Here is a 15,508-nt window from a genome sequence, read left to right as displayed (position 1 = left end):
TGAAGTTAAATCGTATAAACTGCTCGAAAACCGTTTCCTAGCTTAAGGAACATGTTTCAGTAATAATCAGATCTGTATTTATTTGATTACAACAACTAAAAGATGGATGTGTCCCCTCTCCACCAGCTGACACTGGAATTGAAGGGGGGCATGCTGCCTGGAACCAAAGAGGGACACTCACCACTGCAAACATCCTCACCAGGAGACTTACAAAGTGTCACGGTTCAGGCATTCCAATAGCTGTCTCCAGTGTATTCTTTGCATTCAGACTGTACTCTCAGCACTTTCCACTCAATTATACAATAAGAGATACACATTTTTAAAGAAATACACTTGACCCATCAAACTAAAATCTAAATGAACGGGGAAGAGCCAAGGAAAACTCAATCTTACAAATTTGAATGTGAACACTATTTTGCCACAGAGACGGCTTCAGTGCAATAAACTAATAAATGCCTTCAGATGCGCAGTAATCTATAACATAACAGATGCTCCTCAACATAGGATGGGGTTACATCCCAAAAAGGCTATCGTTAGTGGAAAAGACCCTTAGTCAAAATGCATTTAATATGTCCAACCAATGAAACATCATAGCTTAGCCTCACCTACCTTCAGCTCAGAACACTCACATCATTGCACAGTTGGCAAAATCATCGGGGCTGGGAACCACAGCTCCCCCTGCCCAGCTTCGAGGGAGTTTTGGGATGCATGTTGCTACCCCAGGAGAGATCAAATCTCAACATTCGAACTATGATTTCTTCTGAACGCATACTGCTTTCACACACTCACAAAGTCAAAAACGCGTCAGTGGAAAAATCCTAAGTCAAACCATTGGAAGCTGGGGCCATCTATGCTTTACAATAGTAAAAGGAAACACAGACCTTGAACAGGCGTGACCACCGTCCCTTTGAAGTGCGGGTTGATGTGTATGTTCTTGGGCTGCTGTGGAGTCACGGGTGGCGGGGTCATCATCATCCTTGGGGTCTCTAGCTGGGGAGGCATGTGCATTCCCTGAGGCGGGGATGGGTGGTGCGGGTGCTGCACCGGAAGCAGCGGCTGCAGCGGCTGAGGCTGGAACAGGCTTCTGATCGGCTGCTGCTGAGGCGGCGGTGGCGGTGGAGGGGGAGCCTGGGGCTGTGGAGGAGGAATTAACCTTGGAGAATGAGTCTACAAATCACAAAAAAAAAACAAAAGTTCACCGAAATCAACATTTAAAAGAATGCTGATGTGTTACAAATTTACACTGATTGCATTTTTTAAGTTACAATGTAAGAAGTCTGTAGTAACAACTTGTATCAAAACAGCAGGATAAAGAAGCTTCTCTACTTCTTCACAATGAGGGCTACAGTCTCACAATTGAGTCAATCCCCACGCAAGAGGGAAAACAGCCCCAAAGCACCCAGTGTGAATTTTGGAAAAAAAAAAAAAATTCAGTTCAGGGAATTGAACTGCCCACACTGAGCAAAGCCCTGTGCCAGGGACAGAAGAGCAGCTGCCACAGCCCTCCCTGTCGCAGCCCTGCGTCCCCCTCCAGGAACTCTGGAGCAAGGCAGGAGATGTGCACCAGTTACCCTGCTCCGGAACTGAGGCCTGAGAACAGGACAGGGCCACAAAGAGCCTCCAGGAGAGGCTGGGAGGGAGCTTCTCTGAGAGGGTGACACCTGAACTCGGTGATGAAGAAGAGAGAGGTGCAAGGCAGAGTGAGGGACAGATACCCAGAAAAAAGCAGAAGCAGCACAGACCCACCTGCTTAGTAAAACCAGGAGACCAGGGAAGAAGGCAGCAAAGAAGGTAAGAAAATTACACACTCAAAGTGATCAGAGATCTCAATTCGAGGGTGGTTATTTTATCAGTCACTAGAGAGGAAGAAATCAACAACTGCAACAGCTGCTGTGGACTAAATCTTCCCCACATTTTAAGTTCCTACTATACGGTCAGTAGAGAAAGTCAGCTGACCTAGCTCCCCACAATCCTATAAAGTAGGTCCTATTTATTGACCTCCTTTTACAAGATCAAGTAGCTGGAAAGCAGAAAAGCTGGAACTGGAATTCAGGCCATCTGATTCCACAGGTTTTGCTTTTAATCACTAACCAAACTGACGACACAGCTAATGAGCAGTAGACCACTACTTATTCAGTTGTCTAATTTAACAAGCATTTTCCCTGAGATGATGCCAAATTACGGAGGGCTTCTGAATTCCAAGTAAATGATCCATTACTATGCCACAGAGACAACACGTATAATAAGGGATCACGAATGATCTCTTTGGTAGGAAAATGATCATTCACAGCAGTGTGAGATGAACGAGGGTAAAGAAGACGGAAGGAGACCATCTAATAGGCAATGGCGAGAGATGAATCAAAGGAAAAGCCATAGTCTGACAAAGAGCAAGAAGACATCTCAGAGGAACAATGAGTAGAATTCTAAAACTAATCTGTGAATGGCTTTGGCCCACCTATCCTTCCTCACGGAAGACGTTTCAAAAGATTCTGGTACCAGCTCACATCCACTAGCACACATGCTCCCAGAATGCAGTATGTTCCCCCTCCTTAACTCATCACATCTGTGCACATTTGCCCATGAGAGTGGGGATCTTGTCTATCTTACTCACCATTGTATCCCACAGACAGCACACTAACAGACACAGGGACACCCAAGTTAAATTTTAATTGAACTGAGAGTGACCACAATACATGGTCATTAATTCAAGACCACAGAGTTCTGAGGGAAAGATCATGTTTGTTTGATTAAACAAGTGACATTCAGGGCCTGTGAAACATGTGTCTGGAGAGGTACAGGGACAGTTGGGAGACGGAGAAAATGGAGCTGGAAAGAGGTTAGGCTAGAGACTAAGACTCACTGAGAAACAGTAGGTGACAGCAAGAGGAACAGTGCTGGGGAGACCACTGAGGAAAAGGAGGACTAGAACAAAACCTGAAGAAAAATGCAGTTAAAGAAAAGGCATTTCAAAACTGTTCAAAGAGATTTTCAATGCTCAATACCAAAAACCAGGAAGTATTTAAGGGGATGCCAGTGTTAATTAGCTTTTTATAATCCATCCACAACATATACATACTGTAACAGTGCACTGTACCTCATAAATATATGCAATTAAAAATAAAAGTGTAATTTGAAAATAAAAAGGAAGGTCAAAAGGGAGAAAGAAGAAACCGTTCTAGAAGGTAAGAGAGTACATCCAAAATCTCATAAGCCCAAAAAAAAGCTGCTCAAGACAAAGAGGCCGTGTGATGCCCAAGGCCCCAGAGTGTGGTCCAACAGGACAAGGGGTCAGGTGGCATCTCTGAGGGTACCATTCAGGACAGGGAACAGAACGGAATCCAGGCAGCAAAGAGCCAACCAAGGAGAAAATGGGTACAAGCAGAGACATGAGCCAAAAATATTCTTTCCAAAACTTTGGGGGTCAAGACTCAAAGAGACAAAATAGCTCTGGGATGGGGAGTGAATAGGATGGAGAAAGCTTATGATGTAACAGAACGCAGTTGGAGCGGAGGATACCACAGCCCTGATCTCATCACTGATTAGCAAAGATGAGACTATTGCTTACAAAGCTGTGTCAGTCTTAGGGCGGCTGTCTAGTTTACTCCTAGTACACAGTAGGCTCCAACAGTCCAAATCAGTCACATTACAATCCAGAGATACAATGTCACCATCAGGATTGAGGACAACTGAATGTCCGTGACATTTCTAAAAGCATTCACGCCATCTCAGTTCAGCCTCTCTAAGGAGGCAGGTGAGAGATACGTGCTCTTCCCTTCTTTGTGGGTAAGAAAACAGAGTTGAACAACTTTTCCAGGATCAGAGACACAATTACGTAAACACTGGCCTCGTATGAGAGTTGTTTGGCCCCGAAAGAGGCCAAAATAATGAAAATGGCTATTCAACATATGGCCAGTGGAGGTTTGCGGCGGAGACAGGGAGCAACAAAGGGAAAAAAGACAAACTGTAAATCCAGCCTTTCTGCTGTTAGAGATGCTCAAAAACAAAACAGCTGTATAAGCAAACAGCAGTTCCTCGTATTATCAAATTGCGTATGCCTACCTACTCCTCTCCCTTTACACATCAGAGTTGGAATTCTCATGCTAAAGCAAAAATTCTCTCTTCTACTTTATTATTTCTCAAATGAATGGCTCCTGAAATATAACATTTCAACAGAAGTGAAATGTCGTTTTCTCTAAATTCAGATAAAAATGTAAAAACGGCATGTGGTAGACACGGTGGACACATATTTGTATTAAGTAAAGTTTTCCTTGAAGACTGACTTCTAAGTAAAAAGCCATACAATCCCTAAAACTTAAATGAAAGAATAGGTTGGGCCCAGTGGCTCACGCCTATAATCCCAGCACTCTGGGAGGCCGAGGCAGATGGATCATTTGAGGTCAGGAGTTCGAGACCACCCTGGCCAACATGGTGAAACCCAGTCTCTACTAAAAATATTTTTAAAATTAACTGGGTGTGGTGGTAAGCGCCCGTAATCCCAGCTACTAAAGAGATTGAGGCAGGAGAATCGCTTGAACCCAGGAGGTGTAGGTTGCAGTAAGCCAAGATCATGCCACTGCACTCCAGCCTGGGCAACAGAGGGAGACTCTGTATCAAAAACAAAAAAAGAACAAAAAAATCAATAATTTCTGTCTTTGTTTCTGAGATGTGCCATCTCTGAAATACAAACGAAATTCTAATTGAAATTACAGGTACATGATTTATTCCTAAACTACAGACTATGAAAGCTTTGTATGGAGGACACGGTAATAATTCTGAGAAACTGCTATTTAAGGAAAAAAATCTATGGTAAACAGTAAAAAGGTAAAGATATTTTTATAAAATAAACAACTTCTGCCTAAATTCTATCTGTAACAACATCTTTCAAATGTAATGCACTCAGAAATACCTCTCTAGAGGCTTTAGGTAGCAAGGTCCAACAGCTTATGTCATCTTAGGGCATCAGGTCGCTCATTAATTCCTCCTCTGGAAGTATCTGTGGTACAGGATGATTTCTTACTACCAGATGACTGGAGTGCTGAATTTCTAAGACTATATGCAACATCACATGAGACTATAAAGCAGAAACTTCAGCCATTACCCCTGCTACTAACCTTTCATTTCAGACTAAGAAGAGAGAAATGTACACTAGGATACCCACAAAAGCTTACTGCCATTTGTTCTAAAGTTCTAGGGCTACTACAAGAAAATCTGAAGTTACCACGACAGGAGGCTGTGTAGGAAGCAGCGCAGGTCTGTGGTCCTTCATCCTGCCCCTCTCGGTGCTCTCTCTCCTCTGGTCCCCCACACCACGACACATCAGTGGACCTCCTCGCCGTCCTCCCCGCCTGGAGCTGTAGCGTCCTTGTTTATGCTGTCGCTCCCTTTCTTCAAATTCAAGCAATGCTGCCTTGGCCTCTGCTGAAAGCTCTATGTGAAAAAATGTGTATGTGTTAGTTACTTTCCGAGAGCCCAAACTGGAGGTCTAGGGAGAGAACAGGAAAGAATGATGTGACAATGAAACTCTGCCACAGCATGTGCTTCACCCGCAGTAAACACCCAACTAGCAGCGGCAAGTACGATACAACCAGCAACACACACAACCCACTAGTGAGATCCGATAAATAAGAACAGGCTTTCCTTTATGACACAATGCAAGTGTTAACAATAAATTTTAAATTATTTTCATTTGAGACCACTGATATGTGCTGACTGAGGCTAAAAAGAAGCTGAAGTGAAAGGTAGCCACTGCCCTCACACTACAAGGCATTTTGCAGTCACATCTTCCCCACCCCCCCCGCCGAGACAGAGTCTCACTTTGTTGCCCTGGCTAGAGCACAGTGGCGTGATCTCTGCTCGCTGCAACCTCCACCTCCCAGGTTCAAGCAATTCTCCTGCCTCAGCCTCCCAAGTAGCTGGGACTACACAGGTGCACACCGCCACGCCGGCTAATTTTTTTGCATTTTAATAGAGACGGGGTTTCACCATGTTGCCCAGGCTGGTCCCGAACTCCCGAGTTCAGGCAATCCATCCGCCTCAGCCTCCCAAAGTGCTAGGATTACAGGCGTGAGCCACCGCGCCCAGCCTGCAGTCACACCTTTTACTGATGGTGCATGACATCACTCAGAAGTTCTACCAGTCCTACAGCAGTATGATTTTCTTACTGAAGCCAGTAGAGCTATTAACAGCATGCGATGGCACATAGATGCAAGAACACAAATTCCTGATCATTCTCACCTAAAAACAAAACTATTAATGAACTCACTCCGAAGTCAAGGTGATTTCATAAAGAATAAAAAACTCAATTTAATACATATCATTTCAATTTTTTGTATTTATTTTCTTAACACTTTACTGTGAAGCCTTCTCATATGCATGCACACTGATAGAGAAGCCAAATCAAATGAGAGCAAAGATACATGAGAAAACACTCATGCAAACACGTGTGGAGTGTCCAGCAGCTGCTCACTGCTCTGCCCAATGCTTTAGGGATACAGAAAATATGGGCACTGGCCCTAAGAAACTTCAGATGGCACATTCTTCTAGGTTCCTAAAGGGAAACGAAAATGATTTAGCCACATATGGTCCTTTTACAACACTAGCTAAATTGGGACAACAGATCTTACACCACATTTTCTAAAAATGTCACTGAGTATATTATACCAAGACACCTTCTCCTGCCTTCTTCCCCAGCCAAGGGTAAGCTTTCAATATTACCAGAGTCTACCTTCTACCTTGGATCCCAACATCATCTCCAAACTCCTCCAAAATCTCTAAGTCACATTTTTCTTGAAATTGTTTATATGGTACCCCTCTCTCCTTCAAATAAAACTAGACCCCATTTGAAAGAAAATTTAATCTCTTCTTAACCTGCATAGACTTTTATTCTAATCTTGACTACATGATTAGTTCACACACACATTTTATGCAGTGAATCAGCAATTATTTTTCTAGTGGTTCTGAGTGTCAAGATTAATTTCACTATCCTCAGTAATAAAATGGTTTCAAATGACATCTTTAATCAGCAAGTAAAAATGCTTTCCTCCAATTGAGACAAGCTGTCACAAAAGGTCACCAAAATATGACAGGATGGAAATTACATTTGTAACTTCAACTGAAATGTTAATTTCCCTTTAAGTGTTTTCTGAACTATGTCCAGATTCTAAAGAGATACATACCTCAATGTAACAAAGTTTTACACTGCACTGTCCCTTTCTAAAATGTTAAGAAAAATATATTTGCATGCAAATAATTTTATAATAGTTGAAATACATATAGAATACACAATTTGTTTGGCAAAATAAAAATAACAAATGACAGTCTGACATTTTTTTAAAAGACAACTGAATCAAGAAAATTTTAAAGGCCCTGCAAATACAAGGACCATTAAGTATAAACCCTTGAACAGTGAGCTATTGCTGGCATTAGCAATTCTGAATTGTTTGTTACTACCGAGAAATCTCTTTCCCACAGATCCTCTGAAATTAATGATATTATTTCAAGAGAATATTCTGTGGGTGTACAAGCAGGTTCTTTAGGCTACAGAAATAAAAAACAACATGTAACACGTGCCAATGAAACTCGGAATAAAATAATCTGGAAGCTACTCACAGATAATGAATTAAAAATAAATGCAGTCTTTCTAACTAAAATAAATGCAGTCTTTCATTTATGGCTTACATTGCTTTCTAAGGCAATCCAAGGGCCACCTCCTAGACAAAAAGAGAGCTCTCAACTTGCAGGACTGGCAATTGAGGGACAGTGGTCAGTGTCTGGCAATTGAGGGACAGAGTAGGCATTTTCACAGTGAACCATTCCTTACACATGCCTACTCTGTAGCCCGGCTCAACTGAGCTCCAGGAGGGAGTTCAGCACTTACACCCTACGACATCCTCTGTATGTAATGAATTAATTTATTTCCTAGGTATGTAGTTCTGTACCGTCCTTGGGAAAACTGAGAACACTGTCACTCAAATCTTTTTCTGTAAGGTTTAATTTCCACAATCCTGATAGAGCAAAAAAAAGCTAGTCAATTAAGATCTTAACCTAGATGAAAGCCCAGAATTCTACTTCTAATCCAACCTGCATTCAAAATACCAATCAACAACTGTGCATAAAACTGCTCCTTAACTGCTGAGGCTGTCATATATATGAATGTTTTTCACAGAGATGTGAATGTGAAAAAAGACTAAAAGTAACCAAAACTCCCTCCTAGATGGGAAGAGAACTCGTTTCACATGTAAACTTTTAGAGTCAGAAATTGGGGATACCAGTGCATCATTTGATTCTCCCTTTTAAAGAATGAAGTGTTCTCAACACTAACAATGATATCAGCGAAAACAAAAAAAAAAGTACACCTCATATAAGACAACAGGTACTCTGGTGGCAAGATATTTTAATCCCATTACAGAGTAGGCAAACAGCTTTACACAATCAAATAATTATTTCTACACAGAACCTGAGACTGTTCAGGTTTTTTTATTTTGATCTCTAGGAGCACACAAATAAACTGATGTGTAAAAATGTATTCAAATGTCTAGTTTACCAAATACTGAGGCATTATCTCTTTTTCAATATATATTTCCTCAGATGTAAAATTCATCTTTTGTTTGGGGGGAGGTGCTGAAGGTAACAACAGAATTCACTGTTTTAGGAAACCAATCTTTTGACGGACAGAAAAATCCTCCTTTGTGTTGGGAAAAATCCTAACTTTACAGTTATCTGAAACTCATGTTTCCAAGCACCAAGCTTTCTTAAGTAATACGGAACAGAAAAAGGCACTTTTAACTATGGTTTCACCTGCCCTATCATCTTGCCAAACAACCACATTCTACACAAATGCAGTTAAGTGCTTTTTTATTGTTTCCGAGAATGGTCACTAGTCAAGCTGTATATGTTTATAGCTACTCTGCCTCTAAGGGTCTCATACTCTTCCCCCATAATTCCAAGGAGAGGACTTGCCCACCACAAACCAACCTTTCCAGCTTCTTGTCCCAGAATTACATGAACACAAAGTTTCCAGATGCCTTAAAAAGCAAAACAGATTTAATACAAGTTATTTAAATACACAAAATTGTCAATGACCTTGGAAAGAACAAAATGAGGGAAAAGTCCTGAGAAGAAGGAGATGCAGGACTGAAACAGACACTAAGCACACATGCAAGCTGGCCATCACTGCAGAACAAGGATGTTACTAGTGGTTGGGTGGAGGGACAATGAACAGGGATGAGATGACGCAGCTGGAAACCAGGGAGGTGGGAAAGGCAGAGAGGCACCACAAATCAGGGCAGGGTGGTACAGAAGAGGGAAGACGAGCCATGAAATCCACAGCCGGCCCACAGGGAGCAGACTACAGAGTTGGGGAAAGGCCCCCATTTGTAATGTTGTCTAGCAAGTGAATTAATAGTCTTCGAACTTGTAGCTACCTGGGGAGTTCTCAGTGACTATGCTTTTATACATCATGTTTTAAATGTATGTAATCAAAGCCACAGCCCAGATAACAAGACCCAACAAAAGAAGCAGTAGTGATGACTAATCCTTCTCTTCCTCCATCCCTCCCCAGTTCAGGAAGCTTTATGCCTTCCAGGTGGTGGCTGTGGGTTGCCCTTAGAATTCCTTAGTATTCTGCCAGGTATGGAGAGCTTTCCTTTGTCCATCTCATCCCAAGCCAAGACTGACATGTCTCTGCTCAAGTAGACTGTTCTGTGATATTACCAATTCCTCCTGTTGATGTATTTTGTTTATTCCCATCCTTCTGTTTTAAGACCTTCGCTCCATCTTTCACCTAAGGCCAATGCCAGACTCTATTTCTTAGAAATTAAAGATGCTTCTAAGAAATCTGCTTCAGCTCAACTGGCAACTTCATATCATAACTTGAAAAAAGTCTAGGGAAATCTTGGGCCACAAGATGGAGTAGTAGTAAACTAGACCACAAAGAAAAAGAGAACAAAGATTCTAGAAGAATCTCTCTGAACAATCTTGCCTAGTAAATTAAGATAATATTGGTTGACTACTGCTAACTTGTGCATCTTTGAAGCTTAGTGTCCTCCCACAGAATTCGTATCTGCTACTTAAAGATACAGGCTCATGTTTTGGACAAAAAAAAGACTATGAATAATGGTTTTAAAAAGTAATTAATCATGAAAGGAAGTCTTGATTCTTATCTAGACCAAGACCAGATGGCAGGCAGAGCCCCTGTGTCCTCCCGCCCTCCTGCCTGCCCTCCTCCTTGGAAGGACAATATCCCAGTGGTTCTGGAAGCACCAGTGCAGGAGCAGCATTGCGTGGGAACTCATTAGAAATACAACTTTCTAGGCCAAGAGCGGTGGCTCACGCCTGTAATCCCAGCGCTTACGGAGGCCGAGGCGGGTGGATCATGAGGTCAGGAGTTCAAGACCAGCCTGGACAATATGGTAAAACCCCGTCTCTACTAAAAATACAAAAACTAGCCGGGCGTGGTGGCACGCACCTGTAGACCCAGCTACTCGGGAGGCTGAAGCAGAAGACTCAGTTGAACCTGGGAGGCGGTGGTTGCTGTGAGCCAAGATTGTGCTACTGCACTCCAGCTTAGGCAACAAAGCGAGACTCTGTCTCAAAAACAAAACAAAAAAAATACAACTTTTTTGGGCTCTACCCTATATCTAATCAATCAGAGAAGCTGGGAGTAGGTCCCAAAATCTGTGTTTTAACAAGTCCTCTGAGATTCTAACGCTCACTCAAATTTGGAATCACTGCTTTATTCCTTGCAGTGGACATTGAAAAACACTGTATAATGAGGGGTAGGGTCGCTATTAAAAATCTCCGTGAATCAGCAGCAGTCTGTAGTAGACCTTCCACACAGCAAGCTTTGCTCAGAGTGATTATTTCTATAAATGAGTCAACTTGTCTCATTAAAGTCAGAGGAACTGCAGAAAACACAAAAAAAGATAGCTATGAAGACACTAAAAGGTACAAAATATAAACCAGTCTTGTCCAGAATTCGCCCTGACAACCTCAGGGTCTTGGGAAGGGTCAACCTGGCCCCATAGCTACCATCCCCATGCCACCTTTTCAAGACCAGCCAGGAACCACAGTAGGTACAAGAGCAGCTCTAGGCCACTGACTCAAAAAAAAAAAATTTTTTTTAATTATCTTAAACATTTTATTCAAGCATTTTAAATCCATAAACAGCAATGATTTTAAAGAATGAGTTTTACAGTACCATAAACAGCACTCACTCCAAAGTCCAGCCCACTCTCCGGACAGCAGCCGCAATTACCTAGTCAACCTTCTTTGCCTACTTTGATTAATTACAGCAATACTATGGAGGAAGTTGAAATGAGAGTGAAGGAGGATGGGAGACAGGCAAAAAAGTTACCCAAAGTTTCTGGAATGTTCCTTCTCTCTCTAGTTACATCTGAGAGCCTAATAATTGTTCCTTCTTTCCTTTCAGTTTTGAAACGTAATCGTCCAGATTCTTCATCATCTTCTTCTTCTTCATCTGATTCTTCTTTGATGTCCTTTTGAAGTTCCAATGTTTCCATACCTCCCTATATTGCAGACACACAAGGCAAAAAAAGGACAGTAAGTTCATATTCTTTTGAATTAAATATTAAAGAATGCTAAAATATTTAATTGTTTATATTTAAGATGTAAAAAATACTGCAAAATGCCCTGTTAAAAGGCCACATGAAATCCTAAGCTGACTCCAGGAGAAAATAACCTTCAACATTAACAGTTAATGTTCAAAAAAAAAAAAAAAAAAAAAAAAAAGGTCAAATTCTTGCTTGCAATTAATAGACAAAGTCCTACACATCATTGCTGCTTACACGTCTGAAAATAAACAAATTCCAAAAATTCCTGCTGGACTTATTGCTTTGAGTTTAATACAGATCATAGTGAAATTCAATGTATTAATTAAACTAACACTAAAGTTCTATGAGTTTATTGTAACTTAAAAGCTCAACATTTTATAACTCTGACCCCACCTACCTTCCCCTTCACTGCCAGACAAGCAGTCCAAATGTGCCGTTGTACTGATGTAGCCTCCAAAATCCTTTCATCATTTCTCACTCCTTTTTACTTCAATCTCACTGTCTAGAGTTAATTTATCACTATCTTTGACTGAGACTACTGAAAAGGAGAAACTTTTTTTCTTCAGTCATGTCGTCACACTAAAACCAGCTTTTATCTGAAATTTTATTATATCAGTATTCCCTACAAAAATTTTCCCTAACCCCAGCCCAAATTAAAAGTAATTTCTTTGTGGACAATTCTTACTGCCAAGTATCACTCATGTTCCTAGTGAAAGAATCACCTCTCACCTCAGATCAGTCTCTGTGACACACTCTTAGACATAAAATAAGTACCTACAGAGAGCAAGGTTAATTTAGATACTTTTTATCAATGTAAGGAGAATATATTTGCTCCTTTAGTCTCATGATTTGTAATATGTAAATGTTATTTACTCTTAATAGAAGTAACAGTGAACTTTATTAGAAAATGCACAAGAAAAAAATGAAAACAAACCAATGACACAATCATTTTATATTCTTGCCTTTTTCAGTATTTTCTGTGTAAAAAGATCAACTACAAATGCACACTCTACTATAAATCCTCCCAGTGGAAAAAGATCTTCCGGAGCGCAAATGCCTGAACAGCAGGAGATGACAGTAAACTACAACTTTCACCTTAAGCCTGACAATTAAAATACCCCCACTCAGTATGCTGACATCCAGCATACCGTAGAATTTTAAAGTACCAAAATCTCAGGATTTTTGCTGGTTTGATACCATTATTTCTGTACTACTGAGTTTTTGAAATTAGAATGGATGCCTGCAAGGTACGTGCTGCACCACACTTTCCAACAGAACCAAAGCCAGCTTCCTTAGGACGTCTCTTCTCCGCTCCCATGATGCTCTAGAGCAGCACTTCTCCAATTCAATGCCCAGTCATCAGTGGGAATCATGTTGAAAAGCAGATTCTGACTCAGCCGATTCAGGGTGGGGCCTGGGGTTCTGCATTTCTAACAAGCTCCCAGGTGACGCCAACATTTCAGGTCCACAGACTACACTGAGTAGAGTAGCAAGGCCAAAAGGGAGGCAATGAAATCACTACCAACAAAGCAAAGATTCTACAAAATCATCTTCAATTCAACTATTAACAACTGTAAGCACAGTTCAAAGACTTTCCAAACAAGTTTAATGTAAAACAAGACAGCACGGAAATTAATATAGCTTATTCTGCATCCAAATCTCCATCTAAGAAATCTAAAGAGGATAAAGATGAGTTGAAAATTGTTTCTTCCTAGATATTTACCCTAGAGAAATGATACCTTATGTTCAAATAGACCTATAGGAAAATGTTTATTCTATTCAGGATCACTACAACTGGAAACACTTAAATGTCCTTCAATGAATGAATGGATAAACTCTTGTACATCCAAACCACAGAATGCTACTTCGCAATAAAATGGAATGGCCTATTGACATAACAGGGATAAAACCATAAAGGCATCATTATACTGAGTAAAACAAGTCAATCTCAAAAGGTTATACACTGCAATGATTCCATTTATATGATATTCTCCAACGAACAAAATTACACTGGTAACCAGTGGTTAGGAAAGAAGGAAAGGTATGGCCACAAAAGGATAGTACAAGGAATATTTTTGAGTGATGGAACCATCCTAGAATGCAAACTTCTGGTCCAAATCTTGGGGCTCAGTTAATCCTTGAACTACATCAAAGATTAGGGAAACTAAACTGACAAACCACCAAACACGGCTGATACCACTTGCTTAACTGCAGACCATTTGACAACATTCACTAAGCTAGACTTAATTCTTCAGCCTCTTATTCTAAATACGGGGCTTAAAAAATCCATCTCCCTTGACCATATGGTTTAGAAAATTAACCTGTCTGCCAAAACGTTGACCTCCTGTATAATTTTTTTATTCCCTGAGATGGAATCTTGCTCTGTTGCCCAGGCTGGAGTGCAGTGGTGCGATCTCAGCTCACGACAACCTCTGCCTCCCAGGTTCAAGCAATTCTCCTGCTTCAGCCTCCCGAGTAGCTGAGATTACAGGCGTCCACCACCACGCCAGGCTAATTTTTGTATTTTTAGTAGAGACGGGGTATCACCATGTTGGTCAGGCTGGTCTCGAAATCCTGACCTCGTGATTTACCCGCCTCGGCCTCCCAAAGTGCTGGGATTACAGGCCTGAGCCACCACGCCTGGCCTTCTGTATAATTTTTAACAAATATTACCTAGTATATGCCATTGACAAGCTACATTCCACTGATGGGTAGTGTGCTGCTACAATATAAAAATCAAACTATCCTAAGATTATGTTGTGTAAACATTTAAATGTGCATGTAAATCTTTCATTTCACTACAGACATTGACAAAAATAGTCAAAGGTTTGATTTTTAGTTACTGATTTATTGTGAAAACCTGAAAGATTTATTTTTAATCCTTAATACAGACTGCATATGAAAATCACCATCAAAGTACTTAAAAAAACAGAGAGGTCCACTTAGGCTTTATTTCGTAAATGTAGAAAGAACTGGAAAAGCAAAGAGGGAACAATACTCAGACTTGTATATATTTTGAAGTTCTCCAGCTAATTCTGAAATGAAACTATGATCTCAGTGTTCTGAAAGAAAATTCAATATTCTATCCCAAAATCTAAACAGAAACAATGGGTAGTTCTCTGAAACACATACACCACACACACACACACACACACACACACACACAAATCTATATATAGAGAGAGAGAGTGCGAAAGAGAAAACATTGCTTACAAAAAGCTCACTAAGTTTTTAATGCTTATTGATAGAATTATTGATACATCATCAAATAAAAATGAAAGTCTTTCTACCAACAGTGAAAATTTATGGGTTGGAAAGACTAAGCAAACTGTGCAAAAATTAGAAGAAAAAGAATTACAGACCAGTGTCCTTCATTAATACAGAAACAAAATCTTTTTTAAAAGTAAAAGTACACAGAATCTCACCAAATATAAAAAGGATAATACATCACAACCAAGTGGGGTTTATCCAGAAACATGAGGTTAACACTCAAAAATCAGTCAAATCTTACCTGAAGAATCCCAAATCTATGGAGATACTCCTCCTCCTCCTCCTCCAGGCGGTGGGGCTTAAGTTGCTTTCCTCCCCTCTCCCCAGAACCCCATCCCCTTAAGGTAGCCTACACTTAGTGACTTGTTTCCAAAGAACTGAATAAGGAAAGAGAAAGCAACATTACAATGAAGAAAACTGGCAGACACTGCCTGACCCAAATGACCAAGGTGGGCATTGCCAGGGGCGTTGTGGATGTCACGCGCCCAGTAGCACAAGGGTTCCATAGTGTTCTTTCCAAAATCCACAACCTCAAGCTAATCATGAAAAAAGCGTCAAACAAACTGAGATTGGGAGACATCGTACAGGATACTCAGCCAGCACTTCCTAAAGCTGTCAAGGTCATGAAATACAGGGAAACACTAAGAAACTGTCACACAATAAAGGGG

At 40.8% G+C, this 15,508-nt stretch overlaps 1 protein-coding gene across 8 annotated transcripts in view; it reads right to left on the bottom strand.

Moving 5' to 3' along the window:
• The window catches only part of RBM33 (RNA binding motif protein 33), a 137,001-nt gene that overhangs the window by 69,285 nt on the left and 52,208 nt on the right, over positions 1-15,508 (bottom strand). For 4 of the 8 annotated variants that reach the window (XM_055115555.2, XM_008969425.5, XM_008969421.4 and 1 more), the window contains 3 exons: positions 11,354-11,525; positions 5,219-5,427; positions 882-1,167 (listed from right to left, as the gene is read on the bottom strand). In XM_055115555.2, coding sequence (XP_054971530.1) covers positions 882-1,167; positions 5,219-5,427; positions 11,354-11,525 — 667 coding nt within the window. The remainder of the gene's footprint in view (positions 1-881; positions 1,168-5,218; positions 5,428-11,353; positions 11,526-15,508) is intronic. The other 4 variants (XM_003816348.6, XM_008969426.5, XM_008969424.5 and 1 more) reach the window with 1 other exon arrangement.

The sequence above is a fragment of the Pan paniscus genome, chromosome 6, assembly GCF_029289425.2.
Source record: "Pan paniscus chromosome 6, NHGRI_mPanPan1-v2.0_pri, whole genome shotgun sequence".
NCBI lineage: Eukaryota > Metazoa > Chordata > Mammalia > Primates > Hominidae > Pan > Pan paniscus.
The sequence above is the reverse complement of the archived record's forward strand: the minus strand, read 5'-3'. Positions and strand labels throughout refer to the sequence as shown.